This window comes from Herpailurus yagouaroundi, unplaced genomic scaffold (genome assembly GCF_014898765.1).
Source record: "Herpailurus yagouaroundi ecotype Mexico unplaced genomic scaffold, PumYag 100, whole genome shotgun sequence".
NCBI lineage: Eukaryota > Metazoa > Chordata > Mammalia > Carnivora > Felidae > Herpailurus > Herpailurus yagouaroundi.
Genome location: NW_024412391.1, coordinates 23895639 through 23918032, shown reverse-complemented (window position 1 = coordinate 23918032; position 22394 = coordinate 23895639). Strand labels below are relative to the sequence as shown.

At 37.9% G+C, this 22394-nt stretch overlaps 1 protein-coding gene across 5 annotated transcripts in view; it reads left to right on the top strand.

Moving 5' to 3' along the window:
- CPED1 (cadherin like and PC-esterase domain containing 1) overlaps positions 1 to 22394 on the top strand; it is a 268972-nt gene that overhangs the window by 149730 nt on the left and 96848 nt on the right. For 4 of the 5 annotated variants that reach the window (XM_040472137.1, XM_040472138.1, XM_040472135.1 and 1 more), the window contains one exon: positions 3770 to 3817. The exons of the other annotated variant lie outside the window; for it this stretch is intronic. In XM_040472137.1, coding sequence (XP_040328071.1) covers positions 3770 to 3817 — 48 coding nt within the window. The remainder of the gene's footprint in view (positions 1 to 3769; positions 3818 to 22394) is intronic. 5 annotated transcript variants of the gene reach the window in all.

The following is a 22394-nucleotide window of genomic DNA, read 5'->3' as shown; positions in this document are numbered from 1 at the left end:
TATATATATATATATATATATATATATATATATATATATATATATATATATATATATATATATAAAATGCCTGATTACACATTAAAGCAGTTAACAGTTAATCATTTTTACTATTTGACACAACTCACTACTTTATTGTTTCTATTTAAAACATCCACAATACATTTTTGCAGCACTTAAAAAGCCCTTTGTCCACATAAACTTTATCCTAGTGAGAAGAATGTATTGTGGAGCTGACAATTTGACAATACTTCAATGATACATTCACCAGTGTGAAAGGACCTTACTTTCATACTCTTACTTACACAAACCTCACACAAACAGATAAGATTCTATAAGTGATTTTTATTATCTACCTCACCCCACTCCTTCTAAGAGAAAAATTAAGTCTTAGGCTATTTTTATATTTTTATATTCATTTATAAAGTTATGTATTTATATTTATATTAATTAATTTATATATTTATATTTAATTTTAAGGGTTTTCTATTTTGGTGATATGTCTCAAAGGTATTAAGAACAGGCCCTTCAAGGGTCAGTTTCCACCTTCAGTGATTTGTCATGATAGCTCTCTGCCTTATTTAATGAGTGAAAATTAATAGGTTCCTGAATCCGTGAATAAATACTACATTTAGTACTCACACATGTAGAAGAGAATGTCTTCATTGTAAATGTCAGAGTTTTCTCTTGTGCTATGAACAGGATGAAAGTCCATTTTGTCCGTCAAAATTATTTTATAGAGCAAATTTTGCATCTTAGCAAATTATGTCAGGCCATTTTCCTAACCTAGTGGTTAAAAGCCATAGGGGCACCTGGCTGGCTCAGTCAGTAGAGCATGTGACTCTTCATCTCAGGGTCATGAGTTCAAGCCCTGTGCTGAGCATGGAGCCTACTTTAAAAAAATCATAAGTTAAAAGCCATGGACTCCAAGGCTTATGACCATAATTGCTATCAGGGAAGCCTGGGTTTCAGTTCCACCTCTGCTTCTAACTAGCCTAATTTGCTGTATCTCCTAGTGCAAAGCATATAAGCTTTCTAAACCTCAGTGTCCTTATTTTTAAGAATAAAACTAGTAATGGAACCTATCTTATAGAACAGTTCAAAGTATTCAACTAGATGACAAATGCAAAGTTTTATCACAAGCCTCGTACATGATTAAGTACTCAGTCAGCATTGAATTAGCATCTTCATCATGATCGTGACTAGCATCATCATCATCATGAAAACTCTTTTTGCTCAGAAGCACCTCTAGGACTTACCTGCAGTTATATAGAGAAGGAGAAGAAAGAAAGATAGAGAATAGCAAAAGAAGTAGAAGCCAATAATAGCGAGGATACTGGAATTTGAAAGGAATCAGGAAGAACTGTTTGGGAAGTAGAGAGGAGAATGAGTTACCTGGGCTGATCCACACAGTTGTATTCCAGACGTTCATGAGTCCTAGGCACCTTTGCCTTCATGGACCCCTTCTCTCATGAAAAAAATACTTAAAATTATATTTTTCAACTGTGTTGGTATACTCACATGAATACATACATACACACTTTGAAGAGTTGTTTTTTCTTCTAATTAGACAGGATATTAAAATATTTTCTTGGGCTCCTAAAATTAGTACTATGTGCTGTAGGCATGGTTCCCATTATGCATAATAGAGAAGTTGGCCCCACTTTCCTTCTTCACTCTAAAAGATGTATAGCAGAGGCATCCATAGCATTATCAATGACCCGGGCTGTAGTCATTCTTTCAAGTTAAATGCTCTTGACTTAAACTTAGCCCTTTGCAGGTGTTTTAGGTTCTGTGCAGGGACTGAGAACACCTTTACCAGGATTCTTCAAGAGCCTATGTAGCAGCAAGGGGAGTGAAATGTTATTTCCATGAGCCGTTCGCACACATCCAGACATTTTTACTGCAGTAGCCCCCTCAGTGGCCAGTAAGCATTCACATACATCCTAGGCTTGGGAGTTTTTATTTAGCATTCAGCTTTTTTAAAAAGCAAGTGAAGATGGAGAGGGCTGTGTTCTTTAGTTCATGATCTGTTTGAGTGCTTATATAAATTACCTTTCTGAGTTGGTGAAAAAGAGCTATGTTAAACACTCACCTCATGAGTTAATATAACTTATGGTCAGATAAATTACCACTTAAATAAAAACTTTTGCTCAGCACATCTGTTCTCCATGTTCCTTTCTCCAAGTCACATCTGCTTCCGTTGCAAGAAGAAACAAACTTCTACTATCATTAGTGCAGCCGCACCAATACAGTGTGGAAGAGAATGAGATCTTCTTGGCTTCAGCATCCAGAAGTTTCTCTGAGTACAATCTTCTGTATACGTACACTCATTTTTGTTTGAAGTTAACAAATTAGTCTTCTGATTTCAAAACTTCACAGGGAAACAGAAAAGAACGCTGGCAGGTCTTTAAATAAAATATTCTGTTAGAGTAACCAGATTTCAAATGTGACATTTGAAACTTTGAAGGAAGCTGTGGCTAAAAGCGAAGCAGATAAATGGGGTTTCTTTTTTGATAACTCCGAATCCTAATACCCACTTCTTTGTGGGCTTTCATTGCTCCAAAGGGCCCCTTGAGCTTTTATCTGTTTCTCCATTTCTTCCCCATTTCTGAAGTCCAAACTAACTGTAGCAAAGGTACACAGCAAGATAGTGAGGATGGTGGCAAGAGAGGGGAGAGAGCTTGGGTCCTGGATTAGGCACTTAATAGGTTCTTCTGTCCCTACCAAACCAGGCCTAGAATATGACTTACATTAAAAAAAAAATTTTTTTTTGGCCCCATCAAACAACAGAGTTTGGCTACGTATAAGACAACTTAAGGGCACCAGGGTGGCTCAGTCGGCTAAGCGTCTGACTCTTGATTTCGGCTCGGGTCATGATCTCAGGGTCGTCATGGGATGGGGCCCGTGTTGGGCTCCAATCTGGGCATGGATCCTGCTTGAGATTCTCTTTCTCCCTCTTCTTCTCTCAGAAAGTGGTTATAAGTTGTAGGTAATGGTGGTCCTGGAAACATGGGGAAAATTAATAATATGTCACTTGGACTCTTTATACTGTCCTCATTAGTCAAAGCCATTGATGTGCTTTCTCTCATCAAGCTATAACAAATTGTTTTTTGTTCAAAGAAAGGTTGGCCCAAAGGCTTAATTAGGTAATGCAAACAAAATTTCTACATGCGTCTGACCAACTGTAACATTTCCTTCAGTAGGTATGTGTTGTAGGAACAAGAATGAGGGATGGGGTATTCCTTGCAGACAGTTTCACCGATTGCAGAACTACAAGTTAGTTTGACATATGTTCCCTGAAGGCAGAATTAGGACACTCTACAGCCTGACATATTTAACTTCTTTGGAAAATGATGCTAATTTGTCTTTTTTTTTCCTTTTTCATCCACATCCTTTTTTTAGGCAGGACTAATGAGTTTAAAACATTGAACATGACCTCATTCTTCAAAGCAGACCAGGTCTCTCCACCCCAGTGGCCCCCCATCTCTTTAGGATCTCATTCTTCAGCAATGTGGGGCAGACTTTCACTGACATTCCTGGGTTTTTACCTCGTCCAACCACCCCCTCCCCTGACCCAAATGCTTGAGAATGATTTTTCCAGACCTCATAGGTTATTTTAAAGTTAAATTACTGATAAAGTTAAGAGACCCAGATTTCAAAGGTTTAAGAATCACCAAGGAAGGGAAAATTTTTCTTTGAAGTGGAGTAACTTCTCTTAAATACTTTGATCAAAATATTATTTGTGCTGTCTGAATTTGATTCACAGCTCACCACTTATGTGTTGGAGAACTTGGACCAGTTTCTCATCTGTCAGGTAGGGATATAATACTACTGATCCCATAGAGTGGTTTTAAGGAAAAACTGAGTTAATATAATTAGAATTTGGAATAATGCTGGTGCTACAGACAGAGCTCAAAATACAAGTTTGCCAAACATAAATAGACAAATAAAATGTCTTCAGGTTGGTATAAGAGGAAAGTTTAAAATAGGCTTTTTAAAAAACTGAGGTCTAATAAACTGAATTGGAGATTTTTAAATTCCTTATATTTAAGTTTAGATTTAATAAGATATAAAAACATGAAGGGCTTTGCAGAGCAACCACCTGTGCTAAATTATACAATAAATTTTGTGGTAAATGTAATAAAATGAAACTTCCAGAATTCAATGTAGAATTCGTCCTGAACGTGTTTTAAAATTGATAGTTGCACAACTAATTTTGTATGCCATCATATTGGCAGTCTCATAGACTGAGAACTAGAGAGTTACTTCACAAAAAGAGGAGAAGTATTTCTTTGCCAAATGCTGGGACATCCTTCACAGATATTATTTGGTGGATTACTTTAAAGGTGAGAAGATCAGTGTTCCTGCGCCATTTTTATAATGAGCAGCCAAGGACAAAGATGTATGATACCTAAATGTCATCAGACGGAAGGTATAACTATAATGTAATTTAATTTTTTAGTGTGTATAATTTTTTTTAAAAAGCACTGTCACTTTTGAAAGCCATCACTTCAAACGACAATAAACGTATTCACACCTGATAATAACCTAAATGAGAAAATATGTCCCATCATGTAAATCCACATCATAATTTCAACCCAAACTGCGAAACTCTCCCCGACTTGTTTAAAATCAGAGTTTGCTCCAAATGCTAATACATCTTCACAGATTAGAGATTTGTCACTTTTGAGATTATTTAAAATGCGTAGTATCTAACATTTTTGTAGGCCTTACTGTGTGCCAGGTCCTATTCTAATTGCTTTACATTCATTAGCTCTGTTCTCAGCACAACGTAAAACACTGACAAGACAGATACTTTGATAATGCCCAATCATTTCACAGATGGAGAAATGCCCACAGGCACAATTACAAGTAGCAGAGCCCGTTTTGGAACCCAGGCAGCCTGGTCCCAGAGCTTTGCAACCTACGAGCAATGGGTTTTACTACTCATAAGCTCTGCTGTTAGCCGCTATATTCCAGTCCAAAACTAGATTGCTGAAATAAGTATATGGTTTCCAAAAGACTTTGGCCTCAAAAGTTAATTTGTAGGTTATTGTTTAGAACTTGTCATTTTTTTTTTCTTTAGAAGAAAATTTACAAGTGAGGCTAGGTTACAGGGGACCTCCAAAAATTCTCCTAATGTATGATATTTAATACAGCGAGAAGGGTCCTGAGGAAAGGGACAATTATGCTGGATTTTGTGTGGATGAAGGGCTCCATGGCCCAGGCCATTAATGGGGAAGATTCTAGTAGAGGAGAATATGAGTAGCTGGTATGTCTCTAGCGGAAGGATGGACCAATAGCTCTGTGGGCAGCAGGTATATTCATTTTAAGGTTATTCGTGAATCTTGTATTTCAATGTTGCGCTAAACTTCAGAGTTGGGGAGATCTTAAATATCCAACCCCTCATCCTGCATAAGAATAAACTTCAATAACTTGCCAACATCCATCCTTAATAATTTACCAAGTTTCATTGCCAGTGAGTGGCAGAGTAAGGATGAAAACCTATGGGCTGGTTATCAAAACTTCTGGCAGTTAGTCATTGTACCTCATGTAAAAGAATTATTGGAATCCAGACCCAGACATGTTTCCCGAGTTATTGAGCCAGCTCCATATCCTTAAGTCTCCAATGCAAAATTTCTCTTTCTACATGTATTAAATGAACCATCAGTTGCAAATTTGCTGACCACTCTGCTTGACTAAAGAGATCCCTATTTCTTCTTCAGAATATGTAGTCAGTTATTCCATACCCTTATTTGTTAAGTCGTAGTAGCATCCTCTTCATGTAACAAAATATAAAAACTGTAAGTAAAAAAGTTTTTATTAAAAAAGACATTATAGGGGCGCCTGGGTGGTGCAGTCGGTTAAGCGTCCGACTTCAGCCAGGTCACGATCTCGCGCTCCGTGAGTTCGAGCCCCGCGTCAGGCTCTGGGCTGATGGCTCAGAGCCTGGAGCCTGTTTCCGATTCTGTGTCTCCCTCTCTCTCTGCCCCTCCCCCGTTCATGCTCTGTCTCTCTCTGTCCCAAAAATAAATAAACGTTGAAAAAAATATTTAAAAAAAGACATTATATTTAGAGGTAGTTATAAATTGTCATTTAAAAAACAATCCTTTTTGAGTGATGTCTCCAAAGATGGGACTTACTTTGGTAATCTGCAGATCTTCAATAGCCAATCAACATATACATTTGTCTACGTCAGTGCTGGCACTGAATGAAAAAAATGATTCATGCAAAGCCCCCAAAATAGCATGCACTGCCTACGACTCTCTGGCATCCTCTTTCCCATGCTAAGTCCATCTGTGATCACGCTAACCCCTCGGCCTGGCCCACAGCCCTCCTTGCCAACTGGCCACATGCTGCTGATGAACAGCCTCTCACCCCTTTCATAACCAGAGCACAAATATTAGATGAATTTCCTTTGAACCTGGCTTCCTCTTGGCTCTTAATATAGTCTGGCTCTTTACAAGAAACACTCTGGGTTCTGGGAGCCACAGATTCCCTTACTAATCACTATTTTTTTTCTGGATAAGCAAATACCAAAAGAATTCTTACACATCTCCAAGGTATTTGATACGTGTATCATGATTGGAAAGAAACGGTGTCCCATTTCTTAAACATTTAATTAGAATCTGTCACTGCAATATGTGCAATATTAGCTATCTAGCCCTTAGGAGGAGTACTAAGGTTTCTCTGTATAACAATAATAATATTGATAATAATAAACCACAGTCATTTTTATTCGATGCTTTTTCTGAGAATCTATTTCCTCAGTCACCTTCATGTGTAACTGACCAGACAATAGCCAATCCATATTTAACTCAACTTAATAAAATAATATGCATTCCATGTTAAGAGGAAGCGTCTGAAAGATTATATTCTTTTTAACACCATTATCCAGTAAGAACACTTTTAACCATAATAATAATAATTTCCAGCTGTCCCAAATCCTAAAAGTAAAGCACCAACCCCCCAAATATATTTGTTATTGAGACATGTGTAAACAATTATGAATATCTAAACCATACTAGCTCTGATTTTCAGACTCTCCAAAACTGTAGGGGGGAAAAATGCTTTTAATAAGTATGTTGATAGACATATCCTACTTCAAAAGTTGCTTTTGCAGATGCACAGAATAAAGATTTCACTTTTTATTGGGTATAATAACAAATGCTATAAAGTTTAAATTTCACATTAAAAATAGAGGAAAAGACATTGCTGCAATTCATCTTTCTAATTTGTAAAAGTCAGATTCTTCAAAACTGCCCCAAAGATCCAAGAGTAGAGAGTGATGATCTCTTTTCAGCGAGATCCCGCTTCTTGAGAGATCAGAGAGGCCTCTGACTTGATCAAAAGTTTGTGTGTGTTTTTCACTTTTTGTTTTGTTGTATTTTGCTTTTTCAAAAACAAAGTACATGGATTCATTATGCCAAGGAAACATCTGAAGTAACATCCATGTTTAAATCTTAAAATGTTTAAGCTTAAATATATTTTTACATAAAACTACTTCTTATTTTTATTTTTTACCAGAAGAAGCACTCACAGCATCATTCATATCCTTTATTTATTTATTTATTTATTTATTTATTTATTTATTTTCATTTGAGAAGGTGGGAAGGGAGAGAGAGAGAGAGAGAGAGAGAGAGAGAGAGAGAATCTTAAGCAGGCTCCATGCTCAACCCCACGATCCTGGGAGGCAAAATCAAGAGTCTGGCGCTCAACCAACTGACCCACCCAAGCACCCCAAATCCTATTTTAAATAGAGTGGATTCCTCTACCCATTGGCACAGTATTGTTCGAAATAGTGAAATCATTGTGGATATATTTATTATGACACTATAGTTGTCCTGGGGCTTACTCTCTCTCTGCTACCTCTTTGCCTCTCTCTCTCTCTCTCTCTCTCTCTCTCTCTCTCTCTCTCACACACACACACACACACACACACACACAGTTTCTCCAGGCCAAAACGTAGATCTTTGCTCACTTCTCTTAGCACAATGCCTAGAAGATTCTTAATTAATATTTACAAAATTAAGTGGCACTTCCAAGCTAGATACAAAATTAAATATATGTTCTATTTTTAAAGCTATTATGCTCTAGATCATATGAATAAGACTCTTTCAAAAATGTTAAAATGCATTGTTACATTGGTAGCATCATTGTATAATGATGGCATCATTCCTGTCCCTGAAGTTTGCCAAATAATTCAGTATCTAAATTCTTCATGTTTTAGTAGAAAGAAAGCCTCCTTGTTAGCCTCAGACTTTCACAAACTCAGCAGCAAGAGAGGTATGAGGGCATTGAGAGAGAAGAGCTGACCTTTGGAGCTTGTATTCCTTGTGAGGAAAGGCTACCTCCTTCCCTCTGCTCCCAAGGGGTGAAGGAAGAGGAGTCCCCAGTTTCTCCTCTCTGAGATAATCACCTGTGACATTTGGACATGACTTTAAGAAGGAGAGAAAGATGCTTGATTACCTGTTTGGATGTCTGCTTAGTTTGCAGGGCTTGTAGAATGGCCTTGTACTACCAGAGAGGGAGAAAATCTCTCTGAGATACTGCCATTGGTGAAGGCCACAGCCTCTAGAATCCAAGCTGTAAAATGTCTAAGAAACTAGGTTCAGAAGGCCTAGTAGGGACCCAGCATGGGGCAAAAAATGTTCCTGAGACTATAAGTATGTCAGGATACACTGGAAAAGGTAGCTGAGACCCTCAAGTCTCCAGACAGCTGCTTCATCATCAGGGCTTATTTGAGGAGGCCCCCATCTACATCAAAGGTAAACAATGAGCTAGATCAACAGTGATGACCACTGAAAAGGAGATCTCTTTTCCCCTCTCCTTCGTCCTATCACAAATCAAGAGGCGTGAGTTTAGGGAGACTGTGAGAGAGTAGGGCGCACCCACTACCTCCAACCTTCCAATATTAGGTTTCTATTGCTGTATGATGAATTAGCACAGATTTAGCAGCTTAAAACAATACCCATTAGCTAGTTCACAGTTTGGTAGCTCAGAATGCCAGGGAGAGTATGACTTGGTTCTCTGCACAGGGGCTCAAAGCTGAAATCAAGGGATTGGTCAGGCTGAATTTCTATCTGGGGGTTCTGGGGAAGCATAGGTTTCCAAGCTCATTCAGACTGTCACAGAATGCAGTTCCTTGTGGCTGTAGGACTGATGTTTCCATTTCCTTGCTAAGGGTCAGCCAAGGGCTGCTCTCTGTTCCCAGAGGCTGCGCACATTCCTTGCCATGTGGTTCCTTCTGTCTCCTGAGCCAGCAATGGAAGAATCTCTCACACCTTGAATCACTCTCAGGTTTTGTCTCTCTGTCTTCCCTAGACCTGCATTTAATTTCCCTAATTTAGGGTCAACTGATTTTGGACATTAATGACATCTGCAAAATCCCTCCATAGTAACACCTAGAGTAGTGTTTGTTTAACATTTTTAAAAAACATTTTTAATGTTTATTTTTGAGAGAGAGACAGAGCGTGAGTTGAGGAGGGGCAGAGAGAGAGGAGACACAGAATCTGAAGCAGCTCCAGGCTCTAAGCTGTCAGCACAGAGCCCGACTCGGGGCTTGAACTCACGAACCATGAGATCATGACCTGAGCCAAAGTGGGATGCTTAACCGACTGAGCCACCCGGGTGCCCCTAGAGTAGTGTTTGAATAAGTAGAGGAAATGTATATACTCCAGAGGATGAGAATTGTAAGAGCAATCTTAGAATTAAATCCATCACTCTCTCTACACGTCATAAACTGTAGAGGCTACAAATCACTTTCCTGCGGAAAGCTGTGGATCCAATATGAAATTAAACTTTTAGTGAATAAACCCAAGTCTTTATAATGAAAATGAGACTTTTTATAACTGGCAATAACTAAAGTGTAATGATATAGGGCTTTAATATCATTAAGGGAGTCAGGCCCATTAAGAAAAAGGGTAGTTCAGTCAATGGAGTGTGAGAGTAGTAGTTAATGCAAAAAATAAAATTACTACTTATTTGTAACTTCCAAGTTGAGGCTCTTCAATCAGAGCTATTATGCGTGATTGGAATAAGCTCATGCCGTAAAGTGGTCTATCATAATAAATGTCCATATGCCACATACTATTCTTGGCACACCTTATCACTTAATGTACATGATAACCATAAATAATAGACACTATCATCACAGCAAACAAGGGAGGACCTGGGACTTCATGTCTATCTGGTTTTAAATTTTTTTTTCAACGTTTTTTATTTATTTTTGGGACAGAGAGAGACAGAGCATGAACGGGGGAGGCGCAGAGAGAGAGGGAGACACAGAATCGGAAACAGGCTCCAGGCTCTGAGCCATCAGCCCAGAGCCTGACGTGGGGCTCGAACTCACGGAGCGCGAGATCGTGACCTGGCTGAAGTCGGACGCTTAACCGACTGCGCCACCCAGGCGCCCCATATCTGGTTTTAAAGCTCATGGTATTAATTCTTATGCAATAAGCCACTCTTAAACTACTAAGTTACTTTTACCCCAGATGACAAATGAGGAAACCTGCTTAACCATAAAGTAAAATGCCTGCTATCAGAGCTTTGGGTATCTTTCATAATCAAATCATGTTCTGCCCCCCAATAAATTCCAGTAAGCCTAATATACAGAGTATGATTAGGATTCCAAGTGTCTGTTAGTTCTTTTTCCAAGATTAGCAGTTTCACTGCATTTTGTTTACATTCCTTTGTTTGCTTTTTACTTAAATGGAATAATTTCAGAGACCTGGGACAGACCTCACTGACCACTGATTTGGGTTGCAAACACAAATCCTTCCAGAGGTGGGTAAAATATCTGATAGAATTAGGCCAAAAGTGAGGCAATAGGAAGTGGCATGGACTGTGGCAAATGGAAGACATATGCCTTGTTAAGTGAGGAGTAGCTGTGCAGCTCAAGATGATTGTTGCCTTTTTGGAATTCTGGCTGAGTAGTGTCAGATCTTCTGAGTCTTCAAAAGCCATCAAATGTATGGATTTTAATGGGATACCTCCCAAATTTTATATACTGGTAATAATTTTTTTTTAATTTTTTTTCAACGTTTTTTATTTATTTTTGGGACAGAGAGAGACAGAGCATGAACGGGGGAGGGGCAGAGAGAGAGGGAGACACAGAATCGGAAACAGGCTCCAGGCTCCGAGCCATCAGCCCAGAGCCCGACGCGGGGCTCGAACTCACGGACCGCGAGATCGTGACCTGGCTGAAGTCGGACGCTTAACCGACTGCGCCACCCAGGCGCCCCTATACTGGTAATAATTTTTAAAAAGGAACCAACCTTCTGTCAGCCAAACAAGTAAATAAAATGTTTGTGATCAGATTCAACTCACAGTCCATTAGTTTGTGTGTATTCTGATGTCACCCAATTCAGTCACATTATAAATGATAAACTTAATTAGAACAATTTATATTACTTGTGTTAAAAACCCAACTTGATGTGGATTTTAAAATAAAGGGGATTTGCTAGCTGGTGTAACTGAAAAATTGAGATTTTTGTTTGGCTTTAGTTGGAGTTTGATTTAGTACTTAAATGATGTCCTTTGTTTCCTCTCCATCTCACTGCTGTGCATTCTAGTTGTTGCTTTTCTCTCAGACTCCACCTGGGAACCTTTGGGCAGTGTGGGTCCTCTTCCATGTCTGCACTTGGCTATGACCATACTAGACTTTATATCCTCAGATCACATTCCTAGGAGTTCTTGAAAAATCTGCACAAATCTCATCTCTGATCAGATTTTCTGCCCTATTATTTACTTTTTATTGAATTAAGCCAGTCTGTCTCTACAGCTGGTAAGAGGTCAATCTTCCAAAGCTCATAGCTAGCTATGGACAAGAATCAATCACCAAAAGAAATTAGGAATAGTCTTTCCAGAGAAGATGGATGCTAGGAAGCAAAGAACAGATTCCAAATAAAGTTCATCTTCTTCTGTGAATACTTCTTCCATGTCCTAGGACTTTAAATCTAAGATGGCTACGAAATGCCTACCTCCTGTCTGAATCCTCGTCATGGATTCCATCCACTTCTCTAGTTATATATGAACCACTTTTACTTAGGTAATTCTCTGTCACATTCAACATATTTAATGTCAAATTCATTATTTCTTCCCCCCTCTCAACTTCCTACAATCTTCCATCCATTAGTCAAGGATCTTGAGTGCAAGAAATTGAAATCAACTCTGGCTAACCTAAGCAGGAAATGGACTTACTCAAAACATATCTGGTAACTTACAGAATTGAGCTATTGAGGGAAGACTAAAAAACCAGAAAATAGGAATCAAAGGAAGTTGAAGAAACCACAGACAATATCACACCATGAGAAACATCTGGTCTGGATGCCACTCCTGGCCCCATTCCTCCTGCTGCCTCTGGACACACTCTCTGTTCCAGATACTCCCTCTTCCAGAAGCTATAGGCTGCTGCTTCTGCCACTGCTTCCTTCCAATAAATGAATTCAAAACTGTCCCTTCTTATTTGTATCATTTGCTCCAAAATCAAAGTCTGGGGATGGGATTTGCAGTTGGACAATTTAGGTCATATGTCCATGTTCAGTTTGTCAAATAGATGGAACAGGAGTATCTGCTTTTCATTGTAGAAGATTCCCGATAATCAAGAAAACATTGAGTAATAAGTGGTGAAAAAAATGACAAATGTCTCCAATTCTTGTATTTTATTGAACCTCACAATAGGAAGACAGCTATCAATTCAATATAAGTGTGTTCTACCTATAACTCTCCAAAGACAAAATTAAAATGGCCCCCTCCAAAGGCAATACATTTCCCTTTAAAGTGTCCAAAGCATAGACCCGTTGACCACTTGGTGGCAAAATTAAAGAAAGAACTCAGGCACCACAAGCTTGGGTGGACCAAATGACTTTTTAAAACCTTACTAATCTATACATTTTAAATAAATGAAAAATTACAAGGATATCCCAGTCTGTGTTACTGCTAAATGCTGTGCTCTTACTTTCACTGTTGGTGTCTTTACAAATACTGAAGAGCAAAAGTTCAGGACATTACAAGTGTGATCTGAAGAGCATAAAACCCTGTTATCCCTCCCTCTTCCACATGACATATGGCCTGCCCTACTTCTGGCTACATGGCCCAGGGTTTAAAGGAGCTGTGAGACAAAGCAGATCTGCAGGATTAGATCCACAGCTTGCCATCCAACTCCTGTCCAGTCTATTACACCTCTTTAGGTCACTTTGACCTAGATCTTAGTTTCTTTATGTGTCACTGATTGCTTGTGCACATTGTAGGAGCTTTTGATACCCTCTCCCATTTTTCCAGGGCTCACTGCCCTTGCTACCCTCAGCCACCTTCACTTCACTTTCACTCCTCCCCTGTCACTACTTTTCTTTACACTAGTGATTCTCAAACTTGAATGTATGTTGAAATGTCCTGGAAGCCTTGTGAAAGCACAGGTTGCTGGCTCCAGCCCCTTGCTGACTCAGGAGGACCTGAGGTGGGCCGGGAATTTGCATGTCTAACCAGTTTCCTGGTGATGCTAATCCCTGGCTTCTGGTCCGCACTTTGAGAACCATCACTTGTTACCATCCCTGAGTTTATGCCTTTTCTTTCTCAGTAGTATCTGCTTTGAGAATTATGTAGCCCAGGTGCACACTTTCCAACACAGTTCTGTAGTCCATTTATTTGCATGATAGGAAAGCTTGTTTCTTTACTTTTCAAAAAACTCTATTGCTGTGTGAGAAAAAAACAGATTTCTAGGTAATGTCACCAGGGAGATAGTTTCCCAGGAAACAAAATAAATCCTTTCTATGGTGCTTCCCATAGCGTGATTTTCTTCCTTCCTTCCTTCCTTCCTTCCTTCCTTCCTTCCTTCCTTTTTTTCTCTCTTCCTTCTTTCTTTCTTCTGACTTTCAATCCTATATTGATCATTCAGTATTCTCTATGGCACAAATGTGTTTTTATTCCTTTTCTTAATATTTACTAACCTTTCCTGTAAGTGATTCTGAACAACAAAGATGCATTTCTGTATTTTTTCTTGAATTATCCAGTATTGTGAAAAGCATTCATGTTTTGTGCATGTAACATATTATATCAGACTGAATATTTCAATAATTATTTTAGGGCTGCCTGGGTGGATCAGTTGGTAAGGGTCCAACTTTGGCTCAGATCATGATCTCACAGTTCCTGAGTTCAAGCTCCAAGTTGGGCTCTGTGTTGACAGCTCAGAGCCTGGAACCTACTTCAGATTGCCTCCCTGCCTCTCTTCCCCTTGACTGCTCACTCTCTGTCTCTCTCTCTCTCTGTCAAAAATAAATAAACATTAAAAAATATTATTATTTTGATAATATCAGTTATTATGTATTTTAGTTTTATTTGCCCATGTTAAACATAATTCAAATCTGTGAAAACAAAATGGAACAAAACAAAACAAAAAAGAAAACTTCTCCAAATACCAGATAAAAGACATATCATAAAGAGTAGTATATTTTGGATAAGACTTTATTTGAGGATCCAGTGTTGTTTCTTATTTTGTTCTGTTGATTTTGTCTGTTTTGGTAAAGTCGATTTCTAAAAACAAAATTTTAAAATTTTAAAAATTTGAAACTTCTAAATTGTTCAGTAATGAAAATACAGGCTGTGCTCCTTAATGGACCAGATTTCATGTGTGATGACCCATTACTGTGTGAATATATTCCAATAATCTTATCCTGTTCCTCCTACTCCTCAGTCGTGAAAGAGTGATGATATGTTTAGCAATCATTTGACCAATCTGTACGTCATTCAAAAGTCCTTTTCTTAGAAATTCATTCCCCGACACTCTAATTTCCTTCTCTTTTCTTCTGTCCCCAATCTCAAGAGCCTTCACCACGGAGTTTATAATACATCCACTGCCTCCTTCTGTCCTCTGTAGGATTAACCACCACTGAGTCTAAGGTTTCTAAATTGTTTTTTCTTTCTGTTTCTCCTTTTATAGTATGTGGTTTGGGAGGAAATAAAATTTTTACAATTCAGAAAAAGTCTTAAAATATTTTAAGATTGGGATTTATAAAGCCCAACATTTCTTTTGATTCTGGCTTTCACTAAAATCATTTGTATTTCATTTGTTTGTTAAACGTCTACATGGTCTCTTCAGAATCAAACCAAACTATGATTTCATGTACTTGTGGCTTTTATAAACTCCACGCTATACAGAGTCATCCAAGTTTTTAGAAACACTCTAATGTATGTAGCTATTTTCACAAATCAACATCCTTCTTATTAAATCAGTTGAGTGTATCTGACTTTGTCACTTTAGAATGCTCATTGAGTAAACACAGTTTACCTACCACCCTTACCAATAGGTCCTCCTTGAGTGAGTGATATTTTTTTAAACCATTAATGCATTCCACCAGAAGACCACATTTTTCAAAATGCTTTTCTTTTTATTAAATAAAATAAAATAAAATTTTTTTATTAAAAATATTTTTTAATGTTTATATATCTTAAAGAAAGAGAGAGAGAGAGAGAGAGAGAGAGAGTGAGCTGGGGAGGAGCAGAGAGAGGAAGACACAAAATCTGAAGCAGGCTCCAGGCTCTGAGCTGTCAGCACAGAGTCCAACATGGGGCTCTTGAACTCATGAACTGTGAGATCATGACCTGAGCTGAAGTTGGTCGCCCAATCAACTGAGCCACCCAGGCGCCCCTCAAAATGTTATTCAGCTACACACAGGGATTAGGTGTGGCATCAGAAGATCTGGATTTTTATGCAGTGACATTGAGATGCCACAGTTTAACTTCTCAGGAAATTCCTATGATCCATAAAATGGAAATAATAATATCTGTCCCAACCTATTTCACTGGGTTGTTATTAAGAGTAAAATGACAATGGATATAAAAGGTTATTGAAATTAGAAGGTGTTATAGAAATGAAAGATACTGTATTATATTCATATATTAGGCATATTGATTGATTTTTATTTTTTTTAATTAATTTATTTATTTTGAGAGAGAGCACGAGCAGTAGAGGAGCGGGGGAGGGGGGGGTAGGCAGAGAATCCCAAGCAGGCTCTGCATTGTCAGTGCAGAGCCCGAAGCAGGGCTCCATCTCACAAGCCATGAGATCATGACCTGACCCAAAATCAAGAGCTAAATACTTAACCCACTGTGCCACCCAGGAGCCCCTATATATTAGGCATATTGATTGATTTTTAATGATTCCATTCATTCTTTGGGGGAGTTTCAGTTAAACATTATATTCTAATATCATACTCTATCAGAGGAAACACTGTTTTCATTGATAATGAGCTGAAATAGGAAACCAAATTGGACCAGCCTGTAATTGTAAAACAACTCATGGTGGTTCTCCCTCTGCCCATTCCAAGGAGATGTGTTTCTTTGAATTTGAAGAGTGAAAAATTATTTTGGGTCCTTTTATCTGTAGACTAATTCCATGTTTCTGCTTCCTTGTAAAGTTAAGAATCATGTACTAAAATATATATATATACAATAGGCTATGATATTGCCCTAAATGCTACAGGAAATAAATGTAGAAAAAATTTCTTTAATGTAAAAATTCCTAAGTGTTAACAGATCGTGAAAATCAACAACAACTGTTGTGCCGCAGTCCATGATCTGCAAGGAGAGGGCAGATAATTCCACCGAGATGAAAAGAGTGCGTCTGGTGTTTGAGGTGTGGCCACATTTGACTTTCATGTCCTTTGGGGACACGACACATTTTGTGGGAGACTAAAGTTAACGCAGCTGCCTTTGCTAATCAGTCAATATGACCCAGCCTCTCAGGGAGGAAGGCCCAGGCAGCTACACTCGGAGACCCACCAATCTTGCTGTGATTAACAGCAAATATGCTGGTAAAGTCACCCTCTAAGTCTGTCTAGCCCATCAGGCCTAGAAATGTAATTTAGATGATTATCTCAGTGCCCATTAAACCTTGTGACCTATTGCATTTCGTTTGAAGTCGGCCTGCTTACACTTGCTAATAGGAAAAAAAGAAGGATTAACTCAGAGGTCATGAAATCAGAGCACAGCCAGGATGATGATGGCAAAAGAGCATAAGAAACTTTGCTCTGTCCCCATAGGAAAGAGGAAGAACCTTAAGAGTAAAGGGCTGTCAAAGGAATGCATTTCTCTATGGAAAAAGGAGTTCTCTGGCATGCAACCAAGAGTGAATCCTTCACTCTCCACTAGTTTCAGCCTGTTTATTTAATATAGGCATCATATTCTAGCAAGGTGAGACATCAGATTTAAGATCATGGGATTGTTGAAAAGAATCACGGCCTAGAGTCTAATTGGGAAACTTAATGCAGATAACAGATGCGTTATCTGCATCCTATAGCTATTTGAGTCAGAGTCTTAACGTATCTGGGATCTAATATAGAAGTTAAACAATTTGGGGTGGGTTTTAAGGCATGAAAGAACCTACTGGAACCTATTAGTTTTAGTTTATCTCAAGAGTCTACTGCTTTTAAAGTTGCAAGGGCTGAGTTCAGTTCCTGAGATCCTTGCTCGATTCAGCTTCCCGGTGTGTGCAGAGTACATCATTACTGGCATACTTTTTAGACACCATAATAGCATAAGTATTTATTGCTAGTCAGAGTTTTAATGTGTAGAGAGAGTTGCTCGAATAAAAGCTACACATCAGCTGACCCCTTTACCAGATGGATATTTAAACTTTCACTTTATGAAAATCTGAAGTGAATTTTTAAAATTTATAGTTCTTAAAATATTAGTGAGAAGACCGTTTCAAACGTAGTCTTCCCCATCCAAACGATCAAAATTCTGGATTCTCTTATCCCATTTAATACATGATTTTAATTGACAAAACATGTTCCTATATAATTTTTCAGAAACAAGAGTATTTGTTAAGCTAGACATTTTAATATGACAACTTTACAACCGTCATGGTCATAAGAAAAGGGAAAATTAAACTGAATTTTAAAACCTTAACTAGGTCTTTTATTTTCTAAATTCATGACTGATAGCAATTGAAATTGATATCAAATAGAGCATCTTGCAAAATGTTCTGGTGACACAGCTTTAAAAATTACAAGGTTTGGGGCCCCTGGGTGGCTTGTCAGTTAAGCATCCGACTTTGGCTCAGGTCATGATCTCACAGTTTGTGGATTCAAGCCCCTCATCGGGCTCTGTGCTGACAGCTCAGAGCCTGGAGCCTGCTTCGAATTCTGTCTCCTCTCTCTCTGCCCCTCCCCCACTCACATTCTGTCTCTCACTCTCAAAAAATAAATAAAACATTAAAAAATTTAAAAAAATAAAATGACAAGGTTTTTTAAAAAAATGTGAAATGCAATTGAGATACAGGTCAAAATGCACATATGAATGAATATGTTTACACATTTCAACGCTAAATAGATTTCAGGTCATCATGTTTTATAAAACTGTCAAAGAAATTTAACAGGCTGCCTCTAGCTTTCACAAATAAGTTAAACTAGCTTAAATAATATTCCTAAGAGAGTATTAAAATGATTGTAAAATTAAAATAAATTATTAAGTTCTATAAAGAAGGTAATTAGAAAAAAATTAACTTTAATTAAGAAAAAACTTTATTATTTATACTTTTTAAAGTTTTAGTCCTGCTTATTTCCCTTTTTAAATGTATTTTTGTTTTTATTTTTATTTATTTTTTTTCAACATTTATTTATTTTTGGGACAGAGAGAGACAGAGCATGAACGGGGGGAGGGGCAGAGAAAGAGGGAGACACAGAATCGGAAACAGGCTCCAGGCCCTGAGCCATCAGCCCAGAGCCCGACGCGGGGCTCGAACTCACGGACCGCGAGATCGTGACCTGGTTGAAGCCGGACGCTTAACTGACTGCGCCACCCAGGCGCCCCTGTATTTTTGTTTTTAAATAGAGTTTTTTATTTTATATTAAGAACAGCATGGCATTGAATTAGGTTTAGTTTTATTAGAAGGTAGCAAATAATCAAAACGTCTTTGTTTTCATAAAGCTTTGATAAAATGTTTGATCAAAATATCCTTTTCATTTTTTACGTAGCTGCCAGAATTTAAACAATAAAAGATTCACATGAAAATCTGAATTTTAGTTCCTGATGAAGATCTGGCTATCCCAGGGCTATTTTCCCAGATGACAGCTATTACTGTCACCTGATTTACTCTCCACTGAGTTATAACCTGGACCATTTTATACTCTCCCATTTATATACCATACCTGTGAGCATTCCAGGTGAGCGTCTGACCGGGCAGTTATCAGAAAGGGGCCCAGATTTTGGAATTAACCAAGTCAGTTTGATGGAGGCAATTGATTTCTTTCCAATCATTTGTTTCCATGTTTCCAAATTAAATAATCATCTATCCCATTATGCTCATCTCCCTGTGATGACTTCTCATGTAAAACTCTGTAAGGACAGGGGTTCTTGCCTGTTGTGTTTGTTCACTGCTGAATCCAGTGCCTGAGTATGTGCTTAATAAACAATTACTGATTGAAGGAAAAATAGATCCTCCAATAAACGAGGCTACATAGTGGCCACATGGCAATAATAATAATAATAATAATAATAATAATTTTCATAGTATTTTTCATTTATTTATTTTTTTTATAAAAAATTTTTTTTTCAACATTTATTTATTTTTGGGACAGAGAGAGACAGAGCATGAACAGGGGAGAGGCAGAGAGAGAGGGAGACACAGAATCGGAAACAGGCTCCAGGCTCTGAGCCATCAGCCCAGAGCCCGACGCGGGGCTCGAACTCACGGAGCGCGAGATCGTGACCTGGCTGAAGTCGGACGCTTAACCGACTGCGCCACCCAGGCGCCCCTTTTTTTTTTTTTTTTTTTTAGTATTTTTCATTTAAACAAGAATATCAAATATAAGTAGGGCCCTGAGAAAATTAATGGTTGATCTTCTAAATTCATCACTTTTATATCCCAATGCCTGACAGAGTGCCTGACACATGATGGACATCCAATAAGTATTTGTTGAATGAATGAATGAGCTCATCCTCCTGTGATGAATATGTCCAGAAAGGAAGAGTGACAGCCAAAGCCATTCTTTTCACTCTGTTCAGGATAATAGTGCTACAATGTGATTTCTCTAGGACAGTGATAAACTGATTCTGGGTTAATATCCAAGATAGATTCACATTTTTTTCTTACTACATTAAAAGAGTTGTGCTCGAAATTTCTTTTTTCCCCCATTAGGGAGGATTCCACTAAAGCAAATGATTTTATCAGTGCCTGTGGGAATTACCACTTCTCCCGTTGACCCCCATCATAATTTACACTTCTAAATTTTACACTGACCACCCCTTAGTGACACTGTTGTTTACAGCATCTCTCTCTCCCCAGTCCCATTTCTTCCTTGTCTTGATTATCACTGCTACCCTGAGAAACACTGTGGCACAAGGTCAATGTCCAGCAAATGTTTGTTGAGTGACTGTATGAATGACACAGAGTATATTCATACAGGAAATACATATAGTTTTCAGAGTGATTAACTTAATGCATCAAAGTTGATGGGATGCCCTACATTCAGGAACATCAGACACATCATCAGAAAATCTACATGTTTGATATTCCGCTATGACTTTAAGCAGGTAGCTGTACCTCTCTGAGCCCTGTTTTTATCATTTATGTGGTGTGGGCAACCTTCACAGGCCCCCTTACCGCCAGCCTCATTCTGCTTGGCATTAAAAAGTCTTTTGTGCTTCTCTATATAAATTTACATTTTTTGATTCATTATAAATTTACATACCTACTACCTTAGCAATTACAATTAAATAAACTTTACAGTAATATATACAAAATGCTTGAAACAGAGCCTGACAAAATAATAAGCACTCAATAAAAATTAACACTTATTATTGTTACTATTACCATTGCAATGTATCAGATATAGTGTGGATTAAAATAGGCACAATCCCTGGCCTCCACCCTGGATGGGTAAAAGTCAGTATCTTACGGATTGAATGTTTGGAGACATATATTTGCAGATTTACAAATAACTATAAATCTAGTGCTTAATTCACAACACTAGGCAAGTATTAAAAACCAAGGATATTTTTCTTTTATCTCACAGTTTTGTCAATTCTCTTAAGACTGGAATACTCCTAATGTTTTTTTTTTCTTTTTCTTTTTTTTTTTTTCTCTATTTCAAGGTGTAACTATACTGGAGATTTTTTTCTTCTTTTGCTTTAATATAGTTAATAGGTCTCCTATGAAACTTAAAGATTATAAAAAGCTGCTTTCTCACAAAAAGATATAGTGATATTGGTGTCAATAAAATATTTTTAAAATTTTTTTTAACATTTATTAATTTTTCGAGAGACAGAGAGCACAAGCAGGGGAGGGGCAGAGAGAGGGGGAGACACAGAATCCGAAGCAGGCTCCAGGCTCTGAGCTGTCAGCACAGAGCCCAATGCGGGGCTTGAACTCATGAAACTTGAGATCATGACCTGAGCCGAAGTCAGACACTTAACCGACTGAGCCACCCAGGCGGCCCATGTCAATAAAATATTTTAACAAATATGATATATGTCCTTTCAGAATTTTGATTTATGTGCCTGTCTGTTTAAAATAAAGATAGATAGATGAGAGAGAGAGAGAGAGAGAGAGAGAGAGAGAGAGAGAGAGATTGAGAAAGAGATTGGTTAGTCTAAATGCCTGAATAGTTTAGGATTTTATACTATGTCTCAGTTTGTTCAAAGCAGGTCCAGAACAGAATATAATCTATGATAAATTGGAGTAAATGCATGTAATCTATTACTCAATATATGGAAAGATCCAGCTGGCTCTAACTATCAGGCTAAGAAGAATCATCTAGATTTATTACTGAAGCATTTACAAGTCTCTAGTGATTAATAACTTTAAACTTTATACAAATGAATATGGGTCTAGATTAAATATAAATATGTATACATACACATAGTCCTATGATTGTCCTTTTTCTTTGTGTGTGTACATATTTTGAATTTCCAACTAGAAACCAATGTCTGTGAGACAGAGATCACTTATGGGGGCAGGGGCCCGAAGGAACTTTAGATCTCCTTTTATCATTTAGCTCAATGACATGCAGTTCTTCAGAGGGGCTTGTAACAACTCACAAAATAGTAGTGTGTTACATGCTGATACTGATTTAATCATCACAGCAGCCTCGTGAAATAGATGTTATCATTCATGCCCCCATTTTATAGTTATGAAAACGGAGGCACAAGGGCAGTTAAGTATCTCGCTGAGATTACATGCAATAGTGGAGATGGGATTCAAATGCAGTTTGGTTCCAGAGTCTTGTGTCCTCAACTACTCTTCCATTCTGCCTTAGCTAAAAGCCATCGGGGTTATTACTGCACCGACATTTTTGTTTTTTGGATTCCAACATGAATATTTCAAGAAAGGTGCAACATTAAAGATAGATTATCTTTAAAATGAAGGCCTGATTTTTAAGTTAAAATATATTTTG